The sequence below is a fragment of the Zosterops lateralis genome, assembly GCF_965231275.1.
Source record: "Zosterops lateralis genome assembly, chromosome: Z".
NCBI classification, from domain to species: domain Eukaryota; kingdom Metazoa; phylum Chordata; class Aves; order Passeriformes; family Zosteropidae; genus Zosterops; species Zosterops lateralis.
Genome location: NC_139800.1, coordinates 19,959,857 through 19,979,736, shown reverse-complemented (window position 1 = coordinate 19,979,736; position 19,880 = coordinate 19,959,857). Strand labels below are relative to the sequence as shown.

The window sequence follows — 19,880 nt, the reverse complement described above, 5'->3', positions numbered from 1 at the left end:
GGGATGGCCCCGCTGGGCTCAGCCTGGGGCGGCCTCAGCCTGGGCCCTGCTGGGCCCTGCAGGTGGAGAGGGATGGAAGGTCCTTCAGTGTGTCCTGAGGAGAACAAAGCTGGTGGCAGGGCTGGAAGGAACTTCCTGTGAGGAGCAGCTGAGGAATTTGGGCTTGTCCGATTGGGAGAAAGGAAGGCTGAAGGGTGACCCCACTGCTCTCTGCAGCTTTCTGAAGAGGGGAAGGGCACCGGGAGGTGCTGATCTCTCCTCCCCGTAATCCAGGGACAGGACATGAGGGATCCAGGAATCCAGCTGCGCCAGAAGAGCTATGGACAGGACATTAGGAGGCATTTCTATAAAGAGAGGGTGCTCAAGCACTGGAACAGCTTCCTAGAGAAGTGGTTGTCAATGGGCCAGTCTGTCAGTGTTCAAAGGCACTTGGACAGTGCCCTTAAACAACATGCTGGAACCTGGCCAGCCCTGAAGTGGGCAGGCAAGTGACTGGACAATGACTGTAGGCCCCTTCCACATGGAAGAGTCTTCTGTTGTATTTTATTTGCTTTCCACTTAGAAATAAATTATCTAAGTTATTGATAAAAACTGGGATCGCATTTAATTATCACAGACACTTTTTGTGTGACAAGCACACTGCTGCTGATACCACAATGATCATCCTACTTTACTGAAGCTGCAGTTTCACGTGACTATACTGGCAACATCCTGGATCACTCTGGCTCCAGTTCTTGAATGTATACCATGCTTTTCTCCCACATGTGAAAATATGAAGTAGTTACCTAAGCAGTGACATTCTTAACATCCTAAGCCATGCTGAGGTATCCATGTGGGACTGGCAGCTGTGGGCATGCACCTTTTGGACCAGCACATACCCCAGGAGTGTGTAAAACATGACCAGTAAACTCCTGTATTCAGGTAGTTTCATCTCTCCATATTGTTCATTAACTTGCACAACAGATAATCACTGGCAAACTTAAACGTGTGCCAGAAGTGAAGTCTGTGATAAGGCTGTCTTACATAGTCTGATCATACATGCATACTATTGTTACAAACACAATACAGCTTGCAGAAAATGAAAGAGGTTATATAAGGTGCAAGGTTTGTGATGCTTATGTGGAAACAAGAGGCTTTTTGTCTTACTTTTAACCTTTTACTGTAGAAAAAGCCATTTATTTTCTCAGCTACTCCATTCCACAGTCTTAGGTTTTTAAGTACAGGAAACTTACAAAATCCACAAAGGTTTCTTGATGCCATTCTATGTTTATTGTGATTCAGGGTATTAACCTCAAACAGTACTGATGCAGAATATATGTGAAAGTATTTAAGCTAGTGGTTGAGCCTCTGCAAGCTGGTAGGCTTTAAACTACTCTGCAATAAATACCAGTTGCTTTACAAAAACACAAGTATTAAAGATGTCTCTAAATTATGACCCTTGCCAACATAGGTATGGTAAGGACCATGACATGTGGGAAAGTGTGCACTGTGCAGGGTCAAAATCCCCAGCAAGAGCTGCCAGTTCCTGAAAAACAGTGACTTTTGCCCTTGGTAGCAACTGGACACTTGTTGAGTATTATTAGGGCAGTGTTTCTTAAAATGCAAACCATAAACAATCAGAAAGTTCAATAAACAACAGCAAGCTTCTCTCAGACTTTCATAATGCAAGTGAAAAGAATGGAATAAAATGTAAGAATACATATTAACAGATATTCACAGAATGAAGTCTGATTTTCATTTGGATATAAATCAAAACTGCCATACTAAGTCTATAGATAACACTCCTTAGATTTTTCTTCTTCCCCAAAAAGACCAGCTATCTGTTTCATTTTGAAAGTCTGAGAAATACCATGCTGAAGGATAAAAAGATCTTCTGAGAAGATCTATAAAAGACTCTCTCAGGAGAAATTTAATTTGCTAGCCTTTTTAGCTAGAATAGCCAAATAGCTTACAGCTATCGTTTTAAAAAAAATAAATATGGAAAACAGATGTCTTTGTTGAATCTATCACTGTACTTTGTAAAACTGAAATACAAATGCAAGAAATCATTGTTAACTGTGTCTATTCCCCACCATTATTAATGCTTCACTATTCAAATGTTTGATTAGTCCAAAGAAGTCTTAATTGCTTAATAAATGAATTCGGCATTGTGTGACTACTTAACAGACTAATGATCAGTAGATACTCAATCAGCAACAAGAATGTTAAATATACATACAAATTGTTGCATGAATATTTAAAGTTGATTCCAACTGTTCAAAGTTTTCTAGGCAGAACAATTTTAAGCACTAAAAGGTCTAAAAATAGAAGCTGCAAATGAACCCATCATATTCAATAGTTACGTAAATTTAACTGTTCATCTAGAATTTCATAGAAGGGCAAGAAGTCAATGGACTATGTCTAACAGACTTTAATTTCTAGCAGTGCCTTTATGCATAGGTCCACGTGAAACCACACTGCTCATAGACAGGACACACTTATGAACTAGGATGACAAGTCAAAGTTTGAAAAAAAAAGCTTTGAAACAGAACAGCTCACATGTTCACAAACTCTTCTTCTAAGGTGAGCATGGGGGGAATCCTTTCTGTATACATTTCCCTTTTGTGAATGAGGAGCACAGTGTTTGTGATTGTGAGATTTAATACAGAGCACTGCTGAATAAAAAATGTAAGCAGTGCTTATTAGTAAACTGCTAGCACTACCAAAACACAGGGTATTAAAATGCCTATTTAGTCAGTTTTGTCTTCCTAAGTGCACAGTGTAGTATTTAAGTCAAAGCTAGCTCTGTACTTTTGAAAACTTCGTTTTTACACTCTTAGATTTGTTAACAAGAGTCAGAAGTTATTCATTAAAATGAGCAGGAACACCAGAAACAAACTGCAAATTCACCTTTCACCACACAGCACAAAAATCATGGTCACAGCTTCATATTTAATGTGGAATCACTTTAAGTATACAATATTTCAAAAGATCCAGAAACTGGTTAGGTGCTAAAAGCCAGTAGAACAAAAATACAGAAAATCTAAAATACATCTTTGACCTTTTTAATCCTATATTTTAGGGTCACATTCCTGAATAGACAAGTTTGCCTTATGAGGAAAAACTTTGGTATGGAGTTGAAATAGCCACATGAATAGCACCTGTAGCTTTCAAAATAAATAGTAATGGCTAACTAGACACGATGGCAGCAAGATATCCCCTAGAACAAGCATATGCTTGGAGCTATGCATGAAGGCTGAATGAAACAACAAAATGAGTAATTTTTTAAAGTAACTGCAAAGCATTTCTGCTTTTTGTATTTCTAATTATTTAGAAAGCTTTCCTACAATGAGAAAGCTTTAATTTTATATGCTAACCCCTTATAATCACTCCCTTTAAAATTGCACTCTGACGCTTGCAGAACACTATTATTAAGTGTTTTTCTTTTTAAGTCTTTAGATTCCCTCTGTTTTTCTAAAACATTGTATTTTTATTCTATAGGCCCACGCTGGTTAGCAGTAGATACTGGGAACAGAAACATCCCCCCTGCTCCAATAGTTGCTTATTAAAAAGGTCAAAGATAAATTCGACCTTGAAATGGAACAGAATTTGGGCTTTTCTTAATAAACTGTAGCAGAAATAACAAATTATCTTTGTCACATGTGATACTCTCCTACAGCCATCGATAATGTAGCTACCGGAATGTTAGTCTATGTTAATCTGTGTTTTATGAATTTGCAACAAAGCATAATACACATTTAACAGAGTAAGTGAAACTTCAGTTTCCAGTGTGTAATGAATTTTAGTCGTTTAATAAATTTTAACTTTTATTTGTGTATTCCACTGTAGTGCTGTGACAACAAATCACATCTGTGTACCAGAGCATACATCAACAGTATGATGTAACTTTACTTACACCACTGCTATATTTAGATTTTTGAAAGAGACATAAGCATACACTATGGCCACAGCAAATAATTTTCTGGGTTTTTTTCTTTGATAACCTTCACTTTTTAAGTAATACTTCACTTTTAAATTTTGAATTATTGAAAAAATCACAGAAAGTTTATACAGGAACAGATATAAGGAATAACCTCACAGGCACTGATATGACAAACATTTATTTTAAGGGCTGAGAGGCATTAATACCATATTGACAAAGTTGACTGAAAAGAATGACTAACTTTGTCTAAATGGAAAATGCCCACCTTTGCTTGTTGAGAGAAGAAATTCAGAAAGTTATTTTTTGGCCTTGCTATGTCACAAAGTCAATCATACAAAGACCTATGCATTTAACCTAAGATAATAGTTTAAGAAGCCCTTCTATAAAAAAAACCCATCATGCAAATCTTTGATCAATTATGCAGCGGCTTTAAAACTGTTGCAAGACCATACTGTATATATTAGCTTTTATACTGCTAATGCACAACTAACAGCAAACTCGATTAGATTAACACAAATTTGTCTTAATTACACTGTTATATCACACTAAGGAGACAAATGCCACAAGATTGGCAGAAACATTTAATTCTGAGCACTCAAATGGCAGGACAATTATGTGTTGTAACCCCTTCACATTTAGAAAAAAACATGATCCTGCAGTCTCACTTTACAAAAAAAGAAAACAAACCCCTTCTTTAAAATATTAATTGGGAGGAGAACAATTCTACTACCTAACACAAAGTAACTTATACAACTAGTGTCAAAGGCAAACAAAAATACTTCTAAATAAAAGGTCGAAATACACATAGCAACAGAAGCACAAATGCTGCATTAAATACAGTCAAGATAGGAAGACAATGCACTTGTTAATAAAAAAGACAAAAAAAGAAGAAAATATACTAAAATTAGCAACACATTTAAAGAAAATGCAATGAGGGAAAACTATTTTTTCCTATAACAAGTTTCCATTTGCAGTCTTTCCATCCATAATTTGTCTGATACAGCACATCCAATTAAAATATTCAGAATCTCACAGAAGAGCTAGGTTGTTCTCTTCCAAATCTAATTCAGAAGCTGGTTTTGGACGTTTTAAACAGACATCATTATGAATGAAGTAAAAGCAAGGCAACAAATGGACTTCTCATTACCATCAATATTAGCAATGATGACAAACATTTTTAGAAGTTATCATAATCTTTTTTGTCCTTCTTTCCCTCTGCTTCAAACCCATCGACCCCATCACTGTCCCTTCTCCTTTTACGATTATTATGGATGTTGAAGCGTTGATTCATCTGTGGTAATGGATCCATTCCTAGAACTTTGTGTATCTGACGGAATGCAAGGAGTCTCAGCGCAAACTAGAAAAATGGTAAAGAAAAGTTACTTGTGTTACAAACAAATGTCCCTTTTGAGCACTTTGTCAAACAATTAGGGAAGAACATCAGTGATGTGTGGTATTACCCTTAGCTCTAATTATTCCATCTTTCTGTCCCCCAACAAAGTCAATGCACTAAAACATGTATGTCACATTTCTGTAAGTGCAGCATCTTAGCTTAATGTTCATGTGTTAGGGCTTCTGGGCTTGCATGAAGCAGCCAAGGCTTGTCATGTGCCACGTTAAGTGACATGTGACCAGGAATCATTAGCAAAGAGATTAAATGAGGAGGCAGAGGCAATAACCTCTTAAACTGCAAGCATGAATGGTCATTACTATCATATGAATCTTACACAGATTTATAAAATTTCCAATCTAGTAACGTACTGCTGTAGAGTAAGCCTGTTTACAGATCTAGATATATAGATAAGAATGCTACAAATTGTTCAGGAAAAAAAAATTGTTTCAGTGCAATAATGAACACTATGAACATCCTCTCCTGTGATACGTACAATGCCGAGCTTAAGACTGGTAAGATCTTACTACATTCTGAGAAAACAAAATACACGTCCAAATATTAAGTTCCACTAAAAAAAACCAGAACCAAAACAAAACCATCCATCAAATTTAGTTACTTCACACCTACATTCCTTTACCTGTGCACTTGAAGTAATATCCTCTCGTTGCTGATCTGTCATTACAGCAAGTGTATCAAAAGGATCTTTTTCACAAGGGTCCAGAAGGCCAGGACCACCTAAAATAATCACACTAATTAGTAGCACATTTTTACTGTATTACAAGCAAGATCACAGGTTAGTTAAGTGTAAGTATACATAAAAGGCAACTTGCCTTTAAGGATGATTCCCGAAGATATACACTCAAAAACTCTTCTCAGTGCATCTCCAGGACTCTGTGGTCCAGTAGCGCTGCTAATTGCTTTTTCCACAAGCAACTCCATAGCCTAGACCAACAAAAGGAGGATTCAGCCAAATTAGAAGATGGATTAAGAATAAAGTTGATACTGTTCCTCAGCAGAGAATTTTGAATCCTGAATTTTGAAGAACATTACACAACGTAGAACACTTTCAGTTAAAATGGAAAGAAATCCTAGTTATTTTATAAAGACAAATAAAAAGAAAGGTGGTGCCAGATTAAAAATGAATACTGATACTGGTAGTGTCCCCCAGGGCTCAGTGTTGGGCCCACTCCTGTTTATTGATGATCTGGATGAGGGAATTGAGAGCACCTTCAGCCAGTTTGCAGATGACACCAAGCTGAGTGGGAGTGTTGATCTGCTGGAGGGCAGGAAGGCTCTGCAGAGGGATCAGGACAGGCTGGATCCATGGGCTGAGGCCAATTGTGTGAGGTTCAACAAAGCCAAGTGCTGGGTCCTGTCCCTGTGCCATAACAACCCCTGCAGCTCCAGGCTGGGACAGAGTGGCTGGAAAGCTGCTGAGTGGGAAAGGCCCTGGGGTGCTGGTCAGCAGCAGCTGAACATGAACCAGGGTGTGCCCAGGTGGCCAAGAAGGCCAAGGACATCCTGAATGTATCAGCAATGGTGTGGCCCAGGAGAGGGCAGTGACTGCCCCTCTGTATTGGGCACTGGTGAGGCCACACCTCAAATCCTGGGTTCAGTTTTGGGCCCCTCACTGCAAGAAAGACGCTGAGATGCTGCTAGAGGATGTCCAGAGAAGAGCAACAGAGCTAGGGAAGGATCTGGAGCACAAAGTTCTGTTAAGAACTGCTGAGGGAGCTGGTGGTGTTTATCCTGGAGAAAAGGAGGCTCAGGAGTGACCTCATTGTTCTGTATAATCACCTGAGAGGTGGGTGTACCCAGCCGGGGCTGGTCTCTTCTCCCACAAAACTGGTGATGGGACAAGAGGAAATGGCCTCAAGTTGCATGAGGCAAGGTTTAGACTGGATATTGGGAAAAAAAATTTGACGAAAAGTGTTGTAAAGCACTGGAACAGGGTGCCCAGGGAGTTGGAATTACTATCCCTGAAGTGTTCACAAAATATGTGGATATGGCAATTAAGGACATGTTTTAGTGGTGCTGGGTTAACAATTGGACTTTATGGTCTTCAAGGTCTTTTCCAACCTGAACAATTCAGTGGTTCTATGATGGGCTTCTTCCCATCACAAGTTGTTCTGTAATTCTGTAGAAATTTATATAGTAGTAGCCTACATATGCAGGTAGACAACTTGTCCAGCCATTTTTGAGAATAGGAAACACTCTGGGACACTTGATTCTGTCAGCCACATGAATACATTACACAGTATACCTAATGGAACAGGATGCTATAGAAAAATAGAAATAGCTTTTTCTACAAGAGTATAGTAACTTATAACATCAAGAATTTAATGTTCTTAAAATGCTTAATATCTTCATTAGTCCTTCAGTTTAGTAAAACTGAAGCTTACAGCAATTTTTCTCCTGGTTATCAACCAACACCAACTCAGATGTTAAACAAGTGTAAAAAAGCATATATGATAAATATGTTTTCTGAAATGTATACATTATTTGATGTTAATTAAAATGGTTTAAATCATTAGCTGTGTTTTAAGTGCTGGTTTTTTTTTTTCTGTGAATATTTCCACTGTTCACTTTTATTAGACACTATTTTTTTCCCAGAAGAATCTATAAAAGTATTTGTAAAAGAAAACACTTCTCCTAGATCTCTTTCCCAGAATTAGATAGATGTTTCACTGCTACCTCTTTGTCAAGTTTAATTCTCAAGCAATGGTTCTTGGTAGGCTTTTTGGAGACACTTGTTGTTTGGGCCTTGCCCTCCTCACCACATCTACAGTTGTTCAAATGCTATCTTTTGTTTTTCCTTTCAAGGTGTAAATATTTATTCTGATGTATGCAAGTAACTACAGGCAGCGCTTATCACTAAGAGTGCCCATTTCTTTCTGTTTTAGCTCCATTTAACTAACAGATTTCAATTCTTGAGCATGTTATTTCCATACTCCTGCTGTATCAGTCAGGATTTGGCAAGTGTAATTTAGATGTTTTCAAGTAGGGAGCAAAGTGCATCACTAAAGAAAAAAAAGCAGATCTTGGATCTTGCATTTATTAAAATCTATTTCTTTTGGATTCTCATACAACACACTGAGGTCTATAACTCAGTCTTGGGAAAATATGAATTATGTGTCCTGGTGTTTATGTGCACAAAAGGCTGGAATTCAAATTTGAATAATGTGTAGGAACCTGACAAAATTCTTCTAATTTAGTTTTTACTTTAAGGCACATGAAATGCTACTACTGTGAACATTCAGGCTCCCCATTAACTTCTATTTTTACAACTACTTATGCTTTTTTAAAAAAATCTCTGTCATCTCTTTTCTTTGTAGAAGGTTTCTAGTATAGAGGGTAGAAGAATGTATCCAGAAAATTGTATTACTCCAATCTATGGAATTCCATCCGTACTAGCTGAAATCACCACTTCCATTTTGTCATTGCTTTTATCAGTAAGACTTTTCCTACAGGCCAAAAGAACAGCTGAGATCAGTTCAGTGCTGATCCATCTCACTGAGAATGCATCAGGTACCAGGAACAAATCGGGAATCACTCTTGGAGAGAACTGAGATGCAGCAAGGTCTGACACACTGCTTCCCTTCTGGATGTGCCTTGGAACACATAATATGAGAATTAAGAAGCCACATTCCTTGTTCTTCATCCATATCCCTGCTCTGTGTTGCAATAGTTGTAAAGATACTTTTCTGAAAGTATGCTAATGTTCATTCTCTGCCAACTCAGTGTCATAGTGATATTAAGAGAGCCCTTTTTAGCATATTTTAAGCTGTATTTGTTTAGTGTACTTTTCATGAAATGCAGTACTGAAACTGGCACTAGCTTTTTCCCTTTAAATATTTTTAAAAATTAGACATTACTACTCCACTTCCTTTCCAGAATCAATAAATATTATTAGAAATAATTTAATAAAACTGCCTGCAAACTTAGTGGAGATGTAAAACATTTCTCATCTAAACAAAGTCAATTGCTCAAAACAATGTTAGTGCTCTTCCTGTCAAAACTGAGAAGGAAGCAGTACTGCACAACTGGATTTGGTCTGCAAAACACAACAGTCAAACCTAGGTTTACTTTCAAATGGTACATGTGTCAGGTATTTGTTTCAGTAACTTTGTCCAATCTGTCCAATTGTACATCTGTTAATATCTGGAGCATTTGTAAGGTAGTCAATGCAAAAGGAATGCTCCAAGAACACTCAACTGAATTACGAAAGGTGACCTGATATAACCCAGAGATTTAAGTGACACTGACTGAAATATGATGATGACACAACCACAGGCTGTACTGAACTACTGTGGTATTTCACCTTGTGAAAGAGACATAATAATCATAAGAACTACTGTAATTTTTTTCTTTTGAGTTCTTTCTGTTATCACAGAACTATCTGGGCACAACTGACATTACTTTAAATAAGTTTCAGCAAACTCCAAGAAATTCAGAGTAGGTGGTTAGAAATTTTTTGTACAGAGTAAAGGAAAAAAATGCTAAAACAAAAATGCTAAAACCTAGAATATGAACCTACCCACAAAGAATATAAAATACCAAGAAAATTTCTTTCGGAAAAAATAATAATTTTTAGCTTCAAATGAAAAACCTCAGAAAACTGTATTTTAAGAGGGAATCTGGAGATTTGTTAGCAAAAAAGCCCCCCAAAATCCCAAATGACATACTGAAAAAGTCTGAATTTAAAAATTGTATCAACACTTCCTTGTAATTTCCTTGTAGTGATGTATTTATTAAGAAGACTCATTTAAAAAAATTACTTACCCAGCTTGGAAAATCAGACCAAGTAGGAACCCGCTGACAGAGGTCACGAAGAATACGTATGATAATCACACAGGACTGCAGACCATTAGCTCTAGCCTTGAGAGCAATACAAAATCCAATTAATTAACCCCTGCACCCTTAGCAAATAGGACTTGTTGAAAGACTAAAACACCACTGTTCAATGGAAGCTCAGATACAAGATTGAAACAAATCATTCTACAACTTTATTCCATGAGCTGCCATTTACAGCAGTATTTTATACAGGGTTAGTAATTTAAGGTGGTAAAAGTCAAAGTGCACAGGTTATACAAGAATAACATTTCTTGATCCCCTATACACTTTGACCTATGTTCATTTGAAACAATACAGTGTCTTTCTATATTAGCAATAAAAAGGATAAAGTAAAGATCTAAGAAATAGGTATAGAGACTGAAAGGTTAAGGGAATCTGTTTGGTTTCTTTATTGTGCCTTTGCCAGAATGCAAAGTCACTAAACCAAACAGTTGCTTCTCACCTTTCATTCCCTACACTTAATGCACTTAAAGAAATAGGAAAAAAAGTCTTAAATCTAAACACAAAGCTTTAAACACATATTCCATTATTTAAAGCGAAGTTACTCTGCAGCCTTATGGAATATATAACAAATATACAACATATGATCACCCCAAGCGAGTCAAACTTTCAACATCGCCTTCTCAATGACCGGGAAAAAAAATTACGTCAAATGAGCAATAACTGCATAAAGCAGCTCCTCCATACTCAACCTTCTACAGTTAAATTTAGGGACCAGAAAAATATTAAGTATTATTAGCATGAACAACGCTGAGTGTTTTCACACAGTTAAACATTCATATTGCAACTGAACTAATCTCTCATAAGGCTACAAGAAGAAAGTAAAATGATGTTCCGAACCTGGAACCACTTAGCGTGGCGTAGAGCAGCCAGAGCGTCAAGGCATTTTTGCCTGTCCAAGACGTCCGGTGGGTCTTTCACCATACCCGAGGTTACATCTAAAATGGATTGAATTGGCAAAATGCAGTGAGGAATGGGTGTTTGACCAGGTGAGCAAGACACTTCCTTAAATAGCTTCAATGTCACACATGCCATTTAAAGTTTAAACCCTTGAATGAGAAATGTAAATGTTCAGCAGTAGTTGCTCAATTAGGATTAGGGCATCAACCCAGCAGGAAGATCAAGAGCATAATGCACTTCAGCTCTGAAGTTATTTTCAACTGCACTGCTGATTATGCAATGTGCAGTACTTATTTCAGCTAACACTGGAAAAACACATATCCCCTAAAATTAAATACCGAAGGAAGGATGGTTGGACACAGTGCACCAGCACAGAGAAGACAAGACAGAAGGAACACAAAAATCCACTTTAACCAAGTAGAAACATTCAAACTTAGTTTTTTTTAAATTTTAATTGTCACATGTTATTTGGGACCTATTCTTGAAAGAAAAATTAAGTATAACAAATATTAAAAGCACTAAATGTTTAGTAATGATGTTACTTTTATCGTGCCTTAAGCTTGGAATTATTTTACTTTAAAAACCTGACTAAAGGAATGTGACATGTTCTTCAATATTACAGAGTTCCTTGTTTTATAGTACCTTCTTTCTTACCAATATAAATAAAATTCCTCAGCCCATAATATATCTGTTCCAGCAAAACTTAGGGTGCAAGGATGGATCTGAAAAGGGACTGCATTACGTAAGACTAACCAAGATAAAGAAAAGCATGGAATAGTCTAAAAAGCAAAGTAAAATGTCTGAAAAATGGAAAAAAATAGCAGATATTGCTTATTTAAATGTTCAGAAAATAATTTGATTACCAAGCTGACTGCTTTGCTACCAAAAATGAAGAGGCCACAGAAGTGGTTTAATCAGTGAAACTGGAACCACTAAACAATGTGAAATGGTATCCCCGAGTTACTTGAAAACTATATGGATATAATCAGATCAGTGATCACCCTTAGAAGTTACTTTTTTACTCATTCTGAAAATGGCTATGGTGACTGGTCATAACATATGTTGCTAGCATAACTGGTGATACACCAGGTAAGATGAAACAAAAAGCCCTCACTTAATGGCACACGTTTCACAGGAGCTGGCTGTTTGAAATAGTACAGTTTACTTCTCTAAGATTTAATTTAAGTTAAGCCAAGGAGTAAAATAAAATAAAAAATAATGAGACTCATGAAACATGCCTGCAACAAGAAGCTTTTAGGAATGTTGCAGAAATTGTACTCTGAAATCACAAATAAATGTAAAATAGTGTGATTCTTCTGTATTTAGAGCTAAAAGGCCATGAATTAACATGGCAGTATAGCTTTGCAATACAGTAACTAAATTTAATGGGAAGTACTACATTTGAACATTTTGAGAGGATAGTCCCATTGCTTTGCACAGGGATGAAAAGGTGAAGACTTCATAAGAGCAAAGTTGAGAAGAACATAGATAACTTCTCACACAGATATTGCTACTTACAGACTATATATTAAAGTGAAAAGTTAAAATCTTCATTAACAATGTAATTGCAGAGTAAATTAAAATGTTTAAAGTGATGTTTCTTTTAAAACAAAACAAAAAAACCCAAACCAAAACAAAAACAACAACAACAAAAAATCCCCTCCAAACCTACAAAAGAGAGGTGCCAGCTAAAGCTAAGTGACGAAAGGAGTACAACCCAGATATATGAGACAAGGAGTACATCCTGAGAAAACCCATCACAGGAAAAAGTGGCAAAATAAGGTTGAAAAATTAAAAATGCAAATATATGCTGTTGGGCCAATAGCCTCATCAGTCAATTGTTTGCTTTCTCCTAAAACTAATAAGCAAATAGGTGACACTGTCCAAACTTTTAGCACAATAATTCATTAAATAATTTGAACCTTCTGTGTCTGAAAACTTTCAACTTGTAAAAAAGCTTTACTGAAAAGAATTGCAATTTAAATGTACAGAAAATAATTTTAGTGCTGGAAACATTGATCTAAAACTGGTTACTAATAGCTGCCATAGAAATACCCTTGGAACTTAAAGACTCTGAGAGTCAGAAGGTGCTGAGGCATTATTACACTGAGAAAACATTGACTGAAAAAAAAATATCAAGGGAACTCCTGTAATATTTATTCTGTGGATTTTTGCATATGTTTCACATTTCAGGATTAACCCCTTAAAGACTGTGTAACTAAAATCAGATGCCTAACATACCACCCTACTAAACTAAGACAAAAACTGAATTAATTTACAAAACACAGGCATGAATTCTGACCCTGTATAGCTTATTACTAGCCTAAACATAAGGGGTTAATCTTCAGTTAGACGTGCTGTGTCCACACTACCTCTTCATTAAAAGTTAACAAATATGTCAATTTAGGTAAGTTTTATTATGTAAAATACATTTTATCCAGTCAACTATTATAAGACTAGTGTGAACACTGCTTCATTCTAGGAGAGAGACAAAGACGAAAAGAAAAAAAAGAAAAACAAACGAACAAAAAATAACCAAACACAAAGTAACAGCAGATGCTAGGACTATGCATCCAAACCCCTCCTTTATAAAGCATGGCAGGTGTGACACTGAGCTTTAGAAAACCTTGGTCAAAAATCCTTCCGATGTCTTGGCAGCAACCCCTGACAGGAATCAAGTCCCTCTGCTAGAAGGCTTTGGACCGGGGCTGTGAGCTAAGGATAAAAAAGACACACGCGCACACACAGAGGTGTTTTTAAGTATGTACACTTTGTTTGATGAAGGAAGACTCCACAGCTGGGTTAGAGCTCTTCAAATGTATCAGATTCAGTCAACTGTCAAACGCACAATACTGTAAGGAACAGTAGCTATGCGGTTAACAATTTCATTTCACTGTTTTGTGGGTCGTTTTTAGCCTTTTACATAATAACACATCAAACATGATTCTACTCCATGTGCAAGACTCAAGTTGCATCTTTACTCCAACTGGTTTTTCCGGTAAAGCCTTCCTTAACACCTGAACTAGCTCCCCAAGCAGGCTAGGGAAAATGAAAACCTTAAACCAATGTAAGACACAGAGCATGAGAAGCTGCAGTAAGAAAAACACAAACCCATACTGTTACTCTGCAGCAAATAAACAGCAGTCTTCGGAATAAGGAACTTCTTTGCTGCAGTAATTGGCAATTCAGTCTTCTATTTGCTCCAGTTTCAAAAGTGAACTTTTCTGCACATCCATTTTATACTGCTCAGTGTCTTGAGGAGAAATCTAAATTGATTTTGTTTGCCTAGAGGCAGTACTGCATTCAGCAGTGAATAAACTCATAAAGATAATTTAACTCAAGTGTGGGTCAGACAAAAATACAGATTTGTTTCCTTTTGGTGACATAACTTAGGGGACTGCTGGTAGTAATTTGAAATTTGTTTTATTTTTAGTCCACATCACAGAATTTTGGGCCAGAAACCACTTAGTTAAAATTTAGTATTGTAGCAGGAATCAATACTGCACTTTTGCAGAGTACATCATGAAATAAACATGGTGTTTAAGGTTAATTTCATTAAATGGTTAGTCTAATTTAATAATAAAATGCATTATTTATAAACTTAAGTAATATGGAAAGTTGGATTCAGCCCAGAGTCATGTTACATTCAGATTGTCCAAAACTAAGGAAAATTGGTTGGGTCTGACAGTACACATACAAAGCCTTTATAGCTAGGAATAATATGCACAGCTTAAAACAAAAGCACTCTAAGACTCTTTGGAAGTCATCCAAACCACCAAATGCATGTTGAAAATTTTTCTTTCTGATTATGTAGGATGACTTTGTTAACATAGCTTGCTTATAAATGCACTAGTCACAGCTACAGGACACTTAGTAATGCAATATAAAAACCTCAAGTGTTTTAGAGGACATGTAGTGATGAGATGAAATATAAAAAAAACCTCTGTGGCTTATATAAATACGTATATACACAAGCACATGTATACATACACACATACAATTTCTTTCAACCTGTATATGAGAAGTGTTAAAACAGCCTCAGATTTCCTATTTGTAGGTTCACTGTCAAACACCAGAACCTTGTTTGCTATGATCTCTTTCAACTATGAAAATACAGGATTAAAAGGAAACAAAAGTTAATTTTATCTGACCCGTAAATAAAAAGAACCAATGTACTGCAGACATTATCATGCTTGTTGGCTTAAAAGCTTTTGGAGCTTTGAAAGTGTTACAGAACAGACCCTAAAGCAACACTGCTGGCACCAGAGAAACTGTGGACTTCAGAAACATAAATTGATTCCCAAGCTCCACCTTCTGCTTCAGCTCAATGACAAAGCCATTTCTTATTGTACTAGTTGGGTTTGCCAGTTGGATAGAAGAGTGATTGTAATACCAGGAGCCTAAATATACTCAAAAAGCACTTCAGACCAAAAAGCAACCTCAGAGAGCTGGAAAAAATCGCATCATCTTTTAAAGCTAGAAGCACTGTTACTGTCAAAAGTACTGTAAAAGTGCATTTTAAGTGGCACTATTCAGAATGTCTAAGTGATGGTAATACCGACCCAGTTCAAACCCAAAAAACTGTGATTTGATTTTCTAAATCCATACAATCTTTAAGGCAAGACTGCTCTAAAAAGCCAGTTTATAGCTGCTTGCTATAAAATACTTAGTTTTCCACATAATTTTAAAAGGCAGGGGAGGGGAAATCAAGCTTGTACCTTTTCCAGAAAGCTGAGGTTGGACATAAAGTTAAAAATATTAAAAATTAAATAAAAGCATCATATACACATTTATTTTAACCAACTGTTGTCTACTGAGACTGTTTGTTGAATAACAAAGTTTCGATCAAATGCATGTGCCAGCATGTTGCCTTCCAGGACCTTAGTGCCATCTTAAGCAGAATAGATAAACATAAAAAACCAGGTAAGAAATAAGTAACATCTTTAACAACTTCCCAACCTCCATCCCTCATGTTCTCTTCCCGAATGACTGGAGATGTCAGTGTGATTGTAACTTGCATTTTGGGTTCCACACACGAATTTAAAATTATTGCTGCTTCTGGGACTGCACACTTGATATCGTATTTCTCTGGACTTATTACCTAGATATTGAGAAACAGAAATTTCTATTAGCATGTGGCCATTAAAAATATGAGAATGAAAAAGGATTCCAACATATTCTTTTTTCAACAAAAGGAGAGAAACACAATATAATTATATGAAACAGGTACCTGTATAGTCATAGAAACAACATACAGAATATAAAGATATGCGGACTTGGGTATTGTTTCTAAATTATTGTTGTTTCTTTTTTTTTCCCTTATGGAATTTTTCCCATAATTTGCTAGGAAACTAACTACTGGGTACTTATGGCTGCTCAAGTAGAACAAAGACGCCAAAGGAGAGGAGCTGTAGCACTTGGCTACACTTCTTGTCACTGGGAGTTACTCTCAGAGAGGGATACAGAAGGGAGATAACACGAGTTTTGGGGCAGGTAAAGGACAGAGCTGGAGCAGCTTTGATCTGGCTCTCAGCGTTGGAGAAATCGACCATCATCTGCTCGTGTGCCCTGGAATTCTGAGCTCCTCCGCCGGCCCTGCTGGAGCTGGACCAGCCCTGCCCCACCGTCGGCTTCTTCGGCGCTGCTCCTTTTGCTACAGTGACCCTGCACCCCCCTGCCCTGCCAGGGACATTCTGCCATTCCAGCCACCAGCCCAGGACTTTTCCACTGTTCCAGCCTGGTGCTCTGAGGGTCCTGCAGGGGCACCAACACCAAACTGCCCTGGGTTTTGTGAAGCAAAGCCCTCAAGGTTTTTGGTACTGTTTTGTTGTTAATGCTGTAGTTTTTGTTTGTTTTGCTTTGTTATACATACTAGTAAGGAACTGCTATTCCTATCCCCATACCTCTGCCTGAAAGCCCCTTTAATTTTCTAAATTATAATAATTTGGAGGGAGGGGATTTGAATTCTCCATTCATGGAGAGGTCCTGCCCTTCCCTAGCAGATACCTGTCTTTCAAACTTAGACAATTATTAATGAAAATACACAACCAAGCAGTCAGAATAAAAAAACTGCCCAGAATGGAAGTTAATATAAATTACAGAACAAGAATCTTGATGGTGTTTGAGAAAAAGAAAAGCCTCAGAGCCAATTAAAATGTCAGCAGGGTGTTTCTCACTGGAATATTGAAGCCTTTGAAAAGCAAAGAAGCTGGGGTTATTTTTCAAGCTCACAGTTACAAATGGGTATTGCTAGGTACATCCTGTGCTTTGGTGTCACAACATGCTAAGAAACAAGGGCAAGATAAGCACCAGGGAAAAAAGTAAGAGTAACTAATGAAGTGTTTATTTTTAATTGCTTTTTGCAACTTTGTTTAATAATTCTAAATAGCCCCAAAAGGAAGCTGCAGACACCTCTTCTACATACATGGACAAGTGAACATTTCCACGAAGATAGACCAAGATGTCCATTTGTTAAATTTACTTCTGTTCTGTTACGTCAAACAAGAGCAAACTTGAGACTATTTTTTCATTAATCTGATCCTGCTAAAGCTTCTATCATGCCAGTGATTCTGTCAAGCATTTTACTCGGTTGCATTGAAATACTAATGCTGTGACAAGCACTCCACAGTAACAGGCTTTGTTCAGCAGAGACTTAATCTTTGTTGTGGAAATACTACAAAGGGTTTATATTTCACTGAATGGTCTAAGACTGCATGTTTACTTTTTTAAAGGTCCAAATTATAAAAAACCCCAGACTACACTCAGCTGGCTAACTGTGAACTATAAAGCACTGACACATACAAATAGGGAACAAGATATAAGTGCAAAAGACTGGTATTAATGGAGAGCTTTGACCCTGAGGCAGCAGGCATGCTGTAACATGTTATATGCTGTAATTATCTCTATTGCTACTGGTAACTGATTAATGGTCTTTCTTGGGCTCATTTCTATTTCTCAATAAATGAAATCTATTAAATGGTGATTGATACTACACTGCTAGAGCACACACTCATATGGACACAATATAAAGGAAGCAAAACATGCAGCAGTCTCTCAGTTCAGATGAAGACACCGAGAAAATGGAAAGGAACTGAACCTGAGGTATGTCATGTAGCAGCACAGTGAGTCCTGCAGACATTTAACCTGAGGACAGATTTTTACAGTACTTTTACAAAAATTCAAATCCAAAAATCTAAATTCTACTTACTGCAAGTTGCTTAGGAAGACTTTCAGCAATACGACTGAGTAAGGTCTTGGAGGGCTTCTCAGCACACAACAAAACAAGATTGACATTTCGGTCTCCACGAAGTAGCAAACCTTTAGCCAAAACGCCCACCCGTAAAACGCCTTTCAAAGCTCTGTGAATTATAGTTAAAAGTTGCATTTAAAATAATAATGTAAAAATCATAAAAATAATCCTGAAGATAGAAAAGTGAAATAAAATAGTATTCCACATCTTTCTCAGACTTCAAAATACTGCATAAAAGCCCAAAGAGATGAGATCCTGGAAACACAGATAACAGAGTGTAGTGGTCTCACGTTTGCCAAATTCTGTTTGCCAAATTTAGTGTAGTAGTTTGAGTGTCTACTCTCTTTTCCCTCTAGGAGATAGGATTGGGAGGAAAAGGCAAAACAGGCTCAACTTAAGGTAGACAGATTTATTAAAACACACAAAAAGAATGCAGAAAAAAATTTAAAAAATTGAAACGTCAAAACACTTCTCCTCCTCTACAAGCTGTTCACTTTCTCACAAACAACATAGAGAGATACAAACTACAATTTTCAGTCAGTTTCAACCTTTTAAACATAATTTTTCATCACCGAAGACATTCATCACAGGAAAAAAGCCACATCTGGTGGCTCTCATTGTCACAAATCTGCAACTGCCCAGAATTTTGCAGATTGTGCAGTCCCACCCATTAGCAGCCTTTTTCCTGGCTACTCATGGGCTTTCCAGCATATTTAGGGTACCATTTAAGAATGCTTCTTCTAGTATAAAACAAGGATTCTCTTCTTCTTTCTATAAAATCATCTCTGTCTCAAAAGAAATAGAGGCCTTTCTTTACCCTAGGAGCCAAGGGCCTCAAATCACTTTCTTTCTAAAATCATCTTCATCTCAAAAGCTGAGACCTCCTTTTACCCCAGGAGTGGGGGGCTTACTTTGTTCAAAATTCTCAATCAAATCTCAGTTATATCAGTCCACAAGTTTTAACTAGAACTGCATTGTCCTAAACAGCATTATGATAAGAAATAGTCCATTTCTCCACAATTTACACCAGAGAATTTCAGTCAAAAATGTCCACTTCCTCGATCCCTTCTTCCAATCAATTTTTATCAGCTCTTTTGCTGACTTTGTTTCATGCTGTCTCTCTATGTTTAAATCACTCTGTCTTCCACAGAGGAGAGAAGTGTTCATGTCTTTGCCCAGAGTCTTTCTTCCGAGCTGGCTCCATGGGGATGGTGGGGAAGGCATGCTCAGGAACGCTGATAGATGGCCCTCTCCTACCCCTGGTCAGATCTGAAGAGTACTCAGACTCAGAACTGCTCCCTAGGGCCCAGGGGAAAGATTTTCTCCTCCCCTGGGCCAGCGGCAGTCAAAGTCAGGACACAGTCCGGCGGGGACCGGCCCCTCTCTGCCGGCTGCTGCGGCCCCTGGCGCAGGCCCAGCACTGCCGAGCCACAGCCTCCCCTTCGCCCCATCTGCAGCCGAGGGGCAAGAGGGGACATAGTCAGCCCAGGCTCCCCACTGCTTATGATGTTACCTCCTGGCCAGCCGGGAAAGAAAGGACAAATCACCTGGGATCCTCTGAT

The 19,880-nt window shown here is 37.5% G+C and overlaps 1 protein-coding gene across 2 annotated transcripts in view; it reads right to left on the bottom strand.

The window, feature by feature from the left end:
* Nucleotides 1–2,911: 2,911 nt before the first annotated feature.
* The window catches only part of ZFR (zinc finger RNA binding protein), a 49,562-nt gene continuing 32,593 nt past the window's right edge, over nucleotides 2,912–19,880 (bottom strand). For both annotated transcript variants that reach the window (XM_083883921.1, XM_083883922.1), the window contains exons 14-20: nucleotides 18,277–18,427; nucleotides 16,029–16,170; nucleotides 11,010–11,107; nucleotides 10,098–10,193; nucleotides 6,146–6,257; nucleotides 5,953–6,050; nucleotides 2,912–5,279 (exon numbers count right to left, since the gene is read on the bottom strand). In XM_083883921.1, coding sequence (XP_083740047.1) covers nucleotides 5,100–5,279; nucleotides 5,953–6,050; nucleotides 6,146–6,257; nucleotides 10,098–10,193; nucleotides 11,010–11,107; nucleotides 16,029–16,170; nucleotides 18,277–18,427 — 877 coding nt within the window. In that variant the 3' untranslated portion in view covers nucleotides 2,912–5,099. The remainder of the gene's footprint in view (nucleotides 5,280–5,952; nucleotides 6,051–6,145; nucleotides 6,258–10,097; nucleotides 10,194–11,009; nucleotides 11,108–16,028; nucleotides 16,171–18,276; nucleotides 18,428–19,880) is intronic.